At 45.4% G+C, this 12,418-nt stretch overlaps 1 protein-coding gene across 1 annotated transcript in view; it reads left to right on the forward strand.

Moving 5' to 3' along the window:
- Positions 1 to 434: 434 nt before the first annotated feature.
- ABCA12 (ATP binding cassette subfamily A member 12) overlaps positions 435 to 12,418 on the forward strand; it is a 76,037-nt gene continuing 64,053 nt past the window's right edge. Inside the window, exons 1-2 of the mRNA XM_056496706.1 lie at positions 435 to 503; positions 4,491 to 4,584. Coding sequence (XP_056352681.1) covers positions 435 to 503; positions 4,491 to 4,584 — 163 coding nt within the window. The remainder of the gene's footprint in view (positions 504 to 4,490; positions 4,585 to 12,418) is intronic.

Here is a 12,418-nt window from a genome sequence, read left to right on the forward strand (position 1 = left end):
TCTCCAGCAGAAGCCGTGTGTGGGCAGACAGGGAGTTTCATCATGGGGAGGAGGAGGCATGCATCACCTTTTGTTTAAGCCAGAAGCATCTTTTTGGAATGCTATCCATTTTATCGGTTAGGGCTTGGACAGGGAGCATCCAGGAGAGGCTGGATATTGTAATTAACACAAGTGGAGGCAGGCTGCTGCCTCTGCCCGCCCAGAGAGGAAGAACCTGTTGAATTTGCTAGGAGCTATTGCTGGGAGGACAAGAGCCACAGTTCCTGGGAGTACAGCAGCCACAAGTGGATGGAGTAGCTGCTCCAGAGCTATGCTGTGGGGAAGAGGCACAGGCCTGGATTTTGGACACTGGGTGCCCTTTGGGGTTAGAGCCTCCACTTTTGCCTCCTAAGCGTGGGGAGGAGGAAGACACAGACCCCTCACTTTTGGCAAGGATGGCTGCACTCTCCCAGCACCTCAGGATCCTGCTCTGGAAGAACTGGCTGAGTGTCAAGAGGCAGCTGGTGAGTGTGGGGACAGAGGAGTGCAGGAGGGAGAAGCTGGAGACAGCAGGAGCTGAGGAGAGAGGGGGGCACTGCAGAGAGGGAGGCTGTGCTGCCAGAATGGGAGGGGGGTGGCAGGACCAGACATGGCACAGGAGGGAAAGGGAGTTTTGTGGGAAGCTCAGGAGTCCAGACTGGGTACCATGGGTGATGCCTGTCTTCTTCCCTCAGTGCAATGTCTGTGCAAACAGAACCATGCAAGGCTCATGGGCAGACTGCAGTTCTGCTGCCCTGGGGCTGGGGTACAGCCCCTGAGGAACCCCTGGGATTTGGGGTGATGGGCTGCCCTTGCACAGAGCCATTTGTAAAGGTGCAGCCTCTGAGGAACCCCTGGGATTTGGGGTGATGGGGCTGTGCTTACACAGAGCCATTTGTAAAGGTGCAGCCTCTGAAGAACCTTTAGGATTTGGGGTGATGGAGCTGCCCTTGCACAGAGCTGTTTGTAAAGGTGCAGCCTCGGAAGAACCCCTGGGATTTGGGGTGATGGAGCTGCCCTTGCACAGAGCTGTTTGTAAAGGTGCAGCTCAGAGGAACCCCTGGGATTTGGGGTGATGGAGCTGCCCTTGCACAGAGCCGTTTGTAAAGGTGCAGCCTCTGAAGAACCCCTGGGATTTGGGGTGATGGGCTGTGCTTACACAGAGCCATTTGTAAAGGATGGATAACAAAAATAGAAGCTCTGAGAGATGCAGGTAGGACAGATTTCCAGTGCAGTCCAGTGTGCTGCAAATCAAACACCCCAATGACCTTTCTGTCCAAAGGATAAACCACTGCCAGCAATGTCCAGAGGGTGATCTGAGCTGCAGCAGCATCAGGGAGCAGATGTCCCTTTGGGAGGCAGTAGTTTTGTCCCAGTCCAGTTTTGCTACAGCTGTGTGTGACATTTTCAGCAGGAGCCACCATAACCTGTGCTCTATGGTGGGGTTTAAACTCTCCTTGGTGGAATGGAAACCTTGGCAGGCACAGGAAGTGCTGAGCAGAGAGAAATGTGCATGGAGGGTGTGATGTGGGGTGAAGTGAAAGGCCTTTTGTGACTGTGTGTTTCTGCAAGATCTGTTCCAGCTTACCCTGCCCTATCTCTTGGTTGTGGGGGCTGATTCAGAGAGATGCTGAGTGCCTCTGACTCCTGTGGATATGCTGAGCACCTTGGAGCATTCTTCACCACTGTAAAATACACTTTTCCTGAGGTGCAGAAGAATCCCAATAAATTACCTCTAATTTCTCCAGAGAAATTGTTACAGCCTCGTTAAAAGCAGAAAGTTTGGGTCCCTTTTTAGCTCTTGTGTACCCAGAGTAAATGCCACCTAAGCCCTCTCTGTGCTTCTGACCACAGTCTGACTTGCTGTTAATTCTGGTTTCCTGTCGAGTTGAAATATCAACTCTGTGGAACTGAAATGTCAATTAAAATAAAAATCTGGCCACTGCTGACTGTTTTATGGCAGGCATGCCTTGCAGCCCTCCTTAATTTCCCTCTCTTGCTCCAAATTAGGAGCTTGCTCAGACTGAGGAGGGTGTGAGGAGGTAAACTCAGATCTTTTTGGGAACAAAGTCAGGCCTGAGTGCCAAAGAGAGCTGGAGACATTGGTGCCTCTTGCACGTTGCACTTCATTATTTAAACAGAGACAGGAGGGGGAGAGAAAATGTGAGCTCATGCTGAGATCCTAAGTAAACTCTGAGAGATTAAATCAACTTTTAGCAGTGAAATAATCCAGCAACTATGGGATTATGCAATTTACATCACAGTTCTTAATGTCTCAAGAGCCAGGCTGAGGTTGGTTGTGGCTCCATTGCAGTCAACATGTTCCATCTGCAAGCAGTTTGGCCAGGGTGGTTGTCTTGTTTTTGTTCACTAGAAATGCCTGGGACAGTGGCAATGCTGTGATGTTGCAACTCGTGTGCCCAGCTGCTATTAACTCAAATTAAGTCACAGAGATACTGAGAGAAGACATGGAAAGTGGGGAGTGCAAGCACCACTGTAGCTCAAAATGGGGAGAGACAACGATTTTCCTGAGTAGGAACAATCAGTATTCATTTATTGTCCCAGGAATGTGACAGATGTCCAGCCCTTCCTTTAGGCAGCTTCTGACTAATATCAGTTTCTGTGCTGTTACCCCATAATTTTACTTTAGCCTGTGTGGTGCTGAACAAGGAGGACACATTAATAACACCATTTGCATGAGAATTAATCACAGTTAAACTGGGTGTTTGGGGACTGATTACAGGGAAAGCATCTGATATAAAAAATTACTGAAATATGTCAGTGTCAGGGATGGATCTTGTTAAAGGTTGGAAAAGCAGGAAGGGTTCTGTCTGCCCAGGCTAAAATGTGACTGAATGCTGAAATTATAGGAGCACCCTCTGAAGGGGTGTGTGGGGAGGTGCCTCGTGGTTTGATGTCTGTCACTTGCCTATTTTGGGGCATGAATTTGCTCCTACTTTCAAGCCTGAGTCACCTCATCAGGGACAACAGAGACAGAGCTGCTGTAGGACAACCATCTTCAAGCTGAGTTGTTCTCCAGGATTTGTTTGTCTGTCTGTTTGGCTTTATGTTCCAGTGAGTGTTAGAGGAAATGAAAATATGGTTATGGGCTTGGAATTGCTTTGGAAAAACAGCTTTGGGTAATAGGTGCTGATCTGAAAAAAATAGCAACACCACGATGAAAAACGGGATTATTTTGAAGAGAGACATCTTTGCAGTTCTAAAAATTGGCGTGGAGATAGAACAGCAATTTTGTAGCACAGAATAGTTTCAGTTAAACTACTGATGGATGGAAAAATCTTAATCTGGTAAACATGGTAGCCAGCTCACCAGCTAGTGCAAAGGCAGGGGATTATCTGAATAATTACAATTTCCTAGCTCACAAAACTCCAAGTTTGTATTTTAAGATTTTGGGCATCCTCCCTAGAGAGGTTTACTATACTAGATAATTAATTCTAGTGTTTTCATAATTCTTGTCCATTGAAAGGGGCAACCCTCACTTCAGAGACAAGAGTTCTATACATGTACATGTGTTTTTCAACACGTTAGGGCAATATTACATGATTTCTCTTCCACCTTAAGTTAGATATTGGGAAGGAATTGTTCCCTGTGAGGGTGGGGAGGCCCTGGCACAGGATGCCCAGAGAAGCTGTGGCTGCTCCATCCCTGGAAGTGTCCAAGGCCAGGTTGGACAGGGCTTGGAGAAACCTGGGATAGTGGAAGGTGTCCCTGCCATGGCTGAGGGTAGGACTGTATCAACTTTAATGTCCTTTTAACCAAAACCATTCTGGGAGCCATCTCAGCTCCTCTGTATGGACTGCTAGAGTCTGGAGATGGAAAGGTGCCAGGGATTTGTGCTGAAGCTCTTATAAGGGTTTTTTTCTTGCTGATGGGGGTTCAGATGTGTGTTCTGTAGGCTGGTTGCACAAATCCATAAACCCTCTTCCTTTACCCTGCTTGAGCTCCACAACTTGTGAATGACCACTTTGAAAATCCTTCCTTCTAGCTGTGAAAAACAGCTAAATTTTTTTTGGGGGGAAAAGTGCTGTAGGCTTGTCAGACATTTAATTTTGGGGTGTAGTTCACTCGAAGTCCTATTTACCCATAATTTCACTGAAAGTGAAACCAAGCTTTACACTGCAGCTGCTTTATCTTTTGGTTGGTGCTTCCCAGCATGCCTTTACTGTGACATAGCAGTGCCTCAAAGCTGGGTAAACACTGTCCCCCATAATTATCAGCCAAACTGAAAACCTTGTGCTGCTTTCAGCCTTGTTATTTTGCTCTTAAAATCTTCGGTAGTTTTTCTTCCTGAATAGATAATGCCTGGATTTTAATTGTATGCATGCCAAGACCTGTGTGATTTACAATGCACCTTATAACTCACTCAGGGCACTGCTTGTTCATTCCAGCCAGGCTCTGGGTAACATCAATGCCATGAACATAACCGATATATTTTCATTGCTGTTTTATAGGTATGGTCGTTTGTTTTAATTTCCTGGCCTGTGGTTGTTTTCATAATCTTGGCCATTATCCGTCTCAAATTCCCTCCAGAACCACAGCAAAACTGTAAGTAACTGGTTTGTTTTTATGTCTGTGGGGTTTAGTTCTCATTCCAGTGACTGATGTGTTCATTTGATGTGTTTTGTTGCTTTTACAAATTTGGCTCCGTGTAGTTTCCAGTGGAGATTTCCTGGGATGCATCATGCTGTAAATAAAAATGGGTGTGCTCCTCTGAAGATTTTTTTTTTTTTTTCCCATATTAGCTTTATAATCAGAAAACAACCTTAAAGAACTGTCTCATCAAGATTTATTCAGATACTGGTGTGTAGACAGCAATATGAATTTCCAGGATAAACTGAGGGGAAAGAGGGCAGCTGGGGGAGAGTTTACTCAGTAATATGAGTGAGGACAGAGGCTGAAAATGTGATTATGGAGGTGAGGAGGCAAACATGAGACTGGTCAATGTGAGAGGTTTTACCTTGTGCATGCCACAGGCAAAATGTGCACATTAAAAAAATGAGCACCTTGCTGCTAAGGCTCAGCTGAAGAGTGATAACTTGGCTCCTGGTGCATGTGAGCCCCTTGTAATAAAAACAGCAGCTCCTTAGGTGGGTCAGTGGTTGCTGGGGGTCAAATGGGTGAAAGTTTGCTCAAGCTGGCTCTGGCTTGCAAGCCTTGCTCCTTGGGTCAGAAGTGTCCATCTCAGAGCAGAGGGTCTGCTCCAAAGCACTGCTGCTGATCACTGAGTCCTTGCCACCACCAGAAGCATGTCCCAGCACTGGAGTTCATCCACTTGGGAGCTTTTTGATCTTTCACAGTGTTAGCTTTGAGTTGGATCAAGTGATAAAGCCACAGAATAGTTTAGCTTGGAAGAGACCTTAAAGATTTTCAACACCTGATGATGGCAGGGGCACCACCATGGGTCACCCACATGGGGCTGGCATGGGCAAGGTTGGGGGTTTGGATTTGGGGCAGGGAGACTGGTGCAGGAGGAGAGGAGAGTGCCTGGCAGCAGAGGAGACAAGCAGCTGGCTCCCAATACTGGGATCTGCCTCTGAACACTGGGAATGTTCACCCTGGTGAGGTGTGATTCTCTGGTTAGAAACTCATTCCTCTGTAGGCAGGGATGGAGAGCCAAAGCAAGTTCTTCCTGAAAGTATCATAGGAATTCTTCAATGGGAAAGGACATTCTTGATGTGTTGGGATCATTTTTTAACCCCAAGCCCATCAGCTGTCAGCAAAAGACCTCTTTAGGCATGTCAGATATTCCAAGTTCTCCTGAATTCCCTTGAACCAGTTGGGGCAGGCAAGACAGGACATGTTGTACTTTGTGAAAACCCTGGATTTTGCCAAGTGTGGAAATGGCAGACCTCCCACGCTGCCCCATCACTTGTGCTTCCTGTCCCCAGTAAATCACATAAGCTGGATGTCAAGAGATCCGTCTGGATGGGGAAATATTTATCCTTTTATTTGACACAGTCATTAGTTTGAATCTACGTTTATTTGGAGGGTTTTTGCTCTGGATGATCACATCTCTGCCTTAGTGAATTAACAGGAATAATCTTATGAACTGCAGGCAGAAACATCAGCTGTGCCTTGCAGGAAAGGGGAAGGCTGGGCAGTGTCTTTGGATGAGTTCCCTTTCCTTCTGCAGATTAATTTTATTTTACTACAAGTCTCAGTAAGTGTGTGAGTGTCTCTCTTAGCAGTGGATGATAGGAGCTCCCTATTGAAAGGGTTTATTTTTTTTTTTTTGCTGGAAAATAATGGGTTTTGGTGTGTTCTTGTGATCCAGATGTTCAGAGACCATCTAAGAATCCTGAGGGAATAGAGAAGGATGCTAACCAGAGCATCAAACAGCCAGTTTCTGCTGCTGTTATAGTTAAATAAGAGCAGTTGCTTGAAAATTACTATTTTTTTTTTTTTTGACAACTGTATCAAACTTTTTGCTTGAAAAGCAAAAGGGAAATCACTTGGGAAAGTTCCTTTTTGATAGAAAAGCAGGCGGGGGTGGACACGTCTAGGAAAACTATTACAGGAGGGGATTTTATTAATTTTATTCATAAAATTCACCTTATGCTGGGTGCCAGTGTCTGCCTTAAGACAGAATCATTAAGCAGTGACAAGAAGCTGTTTCCAGTTCTGCTGTCAAGAGTCAGGAAGTGCAGAATCAATGGCACAGAGGAGGAATGAGCTACTCAGATGCTGAGGTTGGGAGCCTTAGAGATAACCCCACAGAAAATCCCATTCTGTAAGCTTATCTTGTGTATTCAGGGCCACAGAAATATCATGAAATCTAATTTTTTTTTTCAATTAAAACAGCTCAAATTTGAGACAGTAATTTTTTTCTGAAGGGCAGCTAATACACATTGAATAGATGGAGGATTATGTAGAGAAATTACCTGGCAAATATCAGTCAAGAGTGAACAAATGGCAAGGGATTCTTGCAGGAGCAAGTTGCTTGTGCTGAATTATATTGTGCAGCACTTAATGCAAGGGGAGCTTGTGCCAGGCTGAGCTTCAGAGGGAAATGACATGCCAAATAAATGTCACCACTCAAGAGGTGCTCATAGGAGAACTAAGAGCTGAGGAAAACAAGGAGCTGAAATTTGATAAATCATTTTCTTCACAACAAAAGCATCTTGTATCTAGGAGGTAAAAAAACCCAATCTCTCTTCTTTATTCAGGGATTCTCTTTGATGATGTGTTTCCAGGTGAGCAGAAATTGTTGTCAGGAGAAATGAAGAAGAGATTTCACTGTCTGCATACCCAGTTTCTGTGATGATCCCAGAGTCTTACAAATAAGATCCCCATCCAAATTACTATTCAGATTGCAGTTGTGACTTTTGGCCTTTTTGTTTCAGCCTTTGCCTTTGCTGGGAGGCATTGGGATGTGTATGTGTGGAACAGGAGAGTCTGGACTGGAAGCCTGCAGGTGAAAGCCACTGGGTTTGATGGTATCATCCAGACTTGTGTGCCTGTGTCACCTGTTCTCTCGAGCAGGGACAGAAATCCCTTTCCATCCTACAGGCTTTAGCAAGGTATGGGAATTGTGTACGAGATAGAATCTGTCCCTCAGGGCTCAGCCCACTCAGTCTGCAGAGGAGCCCAATTATGCTCCTTGCCTTAACCAGCCCTGTCACACCCTGTCACACCCTCCCCACCCCATTTCTCCCTTTCCTGCTCTCCCCTGCTGCCAGCTCGACCTCAGTGTTCCCGGTGGGTGTGGTTACCCCTCCTGGGATGTGGGGAGGATGTGGGACAAACCCCACTCCTGTCAGACCCCTGCTCTGCTCCTAAAGCGCTCACAGCTGGGCTCTGAAACCCGTGCCTCATTCACAGACAGTTCATCTTCATGGAAAGTAGCTATGCTCTTAAATCTGGTCTTAAATCCACCAAATTCTACCAGGGAATTCGTTGGCAGAACTTTTCCCAGTGAAGCACTTCCCACCCTTCACCTCTTCCCAGAATTTCCTCCCAGATTTCTCCAGCATTGTGGAGATGCCTGCAAGGGTGCATTGCATTCTCTCAGAGAGAAAAGCCAGGACGAGCCCCTGAGCAGAGATCTCTCACCTGGAGGTGAGAAAACTCTGAAAATATGCTGTACTTTATAGGAATTTGGAGGCACCTGTACTCATCCCTTTTCCCAGTAATGTGGAAAAATTAATGGGTTCCCATGCTAATTACAGGGAGCTGGGAGGATGGCTCAGCTGCACAGGCCACTCCATTCATTTGGATAAGTCATGGCTATTTATACAAGTCCCAATCCACCCCCAGGGTTCAGCCTGTTCTGCACACAGACAGGCACACATCAGACTTCAGGCTCTCCCTCACCACTTGCCTGTAGTGGAGCAGCCCCACTCCTTGTGTTCCTTTACACTGCCTCATTTTCTCCCTTTATTTTCTGTCAGTTTTCCCCCCTTTCTTGCACATCAGATTTTTGGCAGCGCCCCTCTGCAGTGATTAGGAAAATTCCTCATCAAGTCTTTGGCTTTGGTATGAATTGTTCCATTCTGTAGTGCTAGGGAGCAGCTGAAGGGGGTATGGTATTTTAATTAACCCCACATTTGCTGGAAGAGACACATACACTGATCTCCTTGCATGTATTACAGCTCCTTGTCTTGGACATCAATTGCTTAAAGGAGCACTGTGATGTTTGCAATGCTTCCCTTTCTTTCCACAGACTCTTCCACCTTTCTGGGGTGTGACTGGGGACGTTCAGAGCTGGAGCTGGGAACTCCTGATTTACCACTGTGCTTTTTCCTTCCCCACTGGAGCAGGGCCTTGGGGCGGTCACTTAACTCTAATTGACTTCCTGAAACATCTCAGTCCAGGTGCTGGGATCTAAAAGGGCAGAAGTATTTTTCCAAAGGTGCTGAGCAGCTTGGCTTAGACTGGAACTAGCAGCTGTTGATGCCTGTGTTTCTGGGAAGGAGGTCACTTTTGTTTGAAGAATCTAAACCTGGGCATTGGAAGATGTTGGTTGGGTAAACACAATTTTTGTGCAGGTTTTTTTGCCTAGGTATGAGTTTGAGTTTTTAGGTTCCAGTTTCTTGCTCTTCTTAGGTCCTGTTTGTAGTACATACAGACAAGATCAACCTGGCTGTGTTACAAAACCAGGTTAGCCTTGTCTGCAATAAATACTGCTTTAAAAAAGCCCTCTAGGAAAAGGGCTGGTGTGCAATTCCTGCTTTCTCCTGGTGTGTTTGTGCTTCAGGCAGTGGAGCATCCCTTCCTAGCACTGCCAGCCCCCTCAGCTCTGTCATTTCCCCACCTTGAGTTTGCAATACCTTTTCCAAGGGTTCCAGGTTCCACCTCCTCTCCTTTGTTCCTGTCTTTGCTTTGGAGGTTCTTTCTCCTCCTTTACACCTGCTGCTCTTGGGCTCCTTTGTGATCTTTATGCTCTCTGCTCTTTATGTTCTCCCTGATGGGTCCATGAACCCGATGTGATCAGATCCAAGTGCTGATTTTTAATTTATTAAATAAGGAGGTGGAAGTGGAAGGTCTGTGGGCGAGCAAAACCAGCTTGCCCAGTCTGAATAAAGCATGGAAGTAGATGCTGTCTGCTCTGGGCTGGTCTTATTGCAGAGCCTGAAGTGCCTGGGGGAAGAATTGGGCAATGAAATGAAATGTTTCTTCCATAAGAGGCCACAGAGGGAGGGAGGAGTCTGGCTTTTTTTGTCTGCTGCTCTGATTGCTGTGTCCTAGGCTGAGGACATCCTGAGAAAACAAGGATTCTCTTGCTGTAAAGATAAAAAAATGCAAGGTTTTGAATCCCACCCAGCCACACTGGGTGTCCAGGGGGCTTGAATGGGTTTATCTGGGATCCTGCTGGGCTTTCATTTCAAAAATCAGGAGATGCAAAAAGAGGCTGCAGTGAGGTGGGGATCAGTTTGTTCTGCCATATCTCAAGTGAAAAGATGAGAAGAAACAGCCTTGAATTATGCCAGAGGAGGGTCAGATTAGATATTAGGAAAAAAAAAAAAAAAGAATTGCACTGAAATGTCACAGCAATAGAAGTGCCAGGGCAATTAAATATTCTCTTTTAATAGGTGAGGCATAAGCCAGCTGGGTATTCATGTGTGAAAAGTACCCTGCTTAAAAATTAATCTCATCCCATAGATTTGATGATTTGGTTTCATTTTTGGAGAGAGATTCAAAGTCCTAGCATTAGCACAAAGCTTTGTGGAAAAAAAAATAAAAGGCAGCTTAAGTTGTTGCTGATAAATAGATGGAAATGGGCAGTTGCATGTGGTTGAAGGGAAACAGGATCTTTGTCATGTCATGAAAAAGGCACTTTTGTCTCTTTGGCTGTAGAAAAAAGCAGAATAATAAAGTTTACAGTGATGCTGTGTGTCAATGAGAAGGACTAGAAGGGAAGCCAGAAGGTTGTGTGTGCACAAACACAGCCAAATATTTGGCATAGAAATTTGGCAGGAGGTCACCAGGGCAGGAAATATCCTCACTAGAAGTTTTGGTGGCTCTTGAGATAAGAATGGATCACAGCTGATGAACAGTTTGGGGTTTTTGCTGCTCTGGGTTAGATTCCCACTGCTCAGGGATGAAATCCTGAAAGGTTTAAGATTTCTTCAGCCAGAAGCTGAAGGGGTTTAATCCAAGTATTTAGTAGCCACTGACAAATCTATTTTGTGAATTTGCCTAATTCTTTTGAAATCATGCTTTATCCTGTGTAACATTTTGATATTTGTTACAGAAAGGTATTTTCAGCCCTGTTTGCTGGTTATGTCCTGATCTCACTGATCATTCTTTCACCCTTTTAATCACTGATTCTTAACTTTATTTATTTCTTTATCAAACCACTTTTTGGCCACCTTTTCCTTAGCTGAAAAGTCCCAGTTATGATGTGGCCTCGTATGATTTGGCAATGACTGAATGCATTTTCAATTAAACACAATACTTCCTAATGAAGCCATTTGCTCATTGATGCCTCCAATTCACCAGTGGCAGAGTTGAGGTTTGTATGGATTTTTTTATGAACTATGGGAGGAATTTGGAGCATAGGAAGTGTCAGAGTGTGTGAATTCTGAAGGCAAGATAATTTTTTCATGCCCAAGGAGTGGTGGTGATACAACACTAAGCCAAGGGTGGGTAGAAACCAGAAGAACTCAGCTGGGAGCTGCTGTGTTCATGGTGCTGTGCCTGTGATCTGCTGAATTCCTGTTGGATCAGCAAATGGCTGGGCTCAGCTGTAATGCAAATCCACAAACCTCAGTGCAGTGGAAGCAGCAAAATCAAGGTGGCAACATGAAACATGGTCCATTTAGGTTTAAACATTTGGGTTCATTTCAATTAATCTTACAGACCACAGTGAAGAAGTGATTTTCATCCCTCTTGTATGACATGTAGAACCACCCTGACATTTCTCATTGCTATTATACCAAGCACCTTTACCTGAAAAAAACAAAATGTTTTCCTTGTGTTGAAGGGAAGTGTGCTGGAATTTACAATGTTGAGAAAAATAGGATAAATTAATTTTCTTTTTTCTTATTCTGAATGAGATCAAATGGGGAAAAGCCAGAATTTCCAGTGGCATGCATGCATTAATTGGTAAATTATGTTTACTATTACTGCTCTGCATGCCTTGTTTCTCTCCAGCTCTTGGAGATGTGGCTGGCCTGGTTAGATGCTCCTGAACAGGGAGAACAGCCCATGCAGCACTGAGCCTCCTCTGCCCTTTGAGATTCCTCTTCCCTTCAGTTTTGGAGCCTTTCTCTCAGTGGGGATAGGAAATCAAAACTCTGTGTCAGAAGACACAGTAAAATCCTCTGTGCTTGGGGTTCTGCTGCTGGCACACCCAGGATCAGTCTTTGCTAACAGGACACAGATCTGGGCTTGGATTTTGGTTTTAGAGGTGTCAATTTGGCCAGAGGTGTGAGAGGGTGATGTCTCAGCTCAGACATGTGGCAGCAGTGGGTGCAGTGATCTCTCCCCCTTGACTCACTGGTAGAGAGACCCTTCAAGGGAAATTGTAGTTTTAGCAAATTAAGAGGTTTAAAGCTAAAGGCAGTGGGGAGATTGAAAAAAAAAAATAATTTTGTCATGTGTTGTGGATCTGCTCTAGTGTGTGATGTGGGATCATAAGGTTGGGCTTGGATTTGAGGTTTGAGTGGGAGAAGGAGCTGCTGTGGAAGCCTAAGGGATTCCCAACAGTAGAAAAGTCTGGTGGGGGTGTTACACTTCAAATTGGGAACTATCCCTGTGGAAAGACTGTCCTTTAAAACCTGCAGAGAGGGTACAGCTCTCCTTCTGCCACATTTCCTGGCTGGTGCCCCTGTGTGGGCAGCACAGCCCCTGTGCCTCTGTGGGGTCTCATCTCACCACAAACAAGGGGATGGAGCAGGGAGAGCATCAATCTCATGGCATCAGTGAATTCCTTCCT

This window comes from Oenanthe melanoleuca, chromosome 7 (assembly GCF_029582105.1).
Source record: "Oenanthe melanoleuca isolate GR-GAL-2019-014 chromosome 7, OMel1.0, whole genome shotgun sequence".
NCBI classification, from domain to species: Eukaryota; Metazoa; Chordata; class Aves; order Passeriformes; family Muscicapidae; genus Oenanthe; species Oenanthe melanoleuca.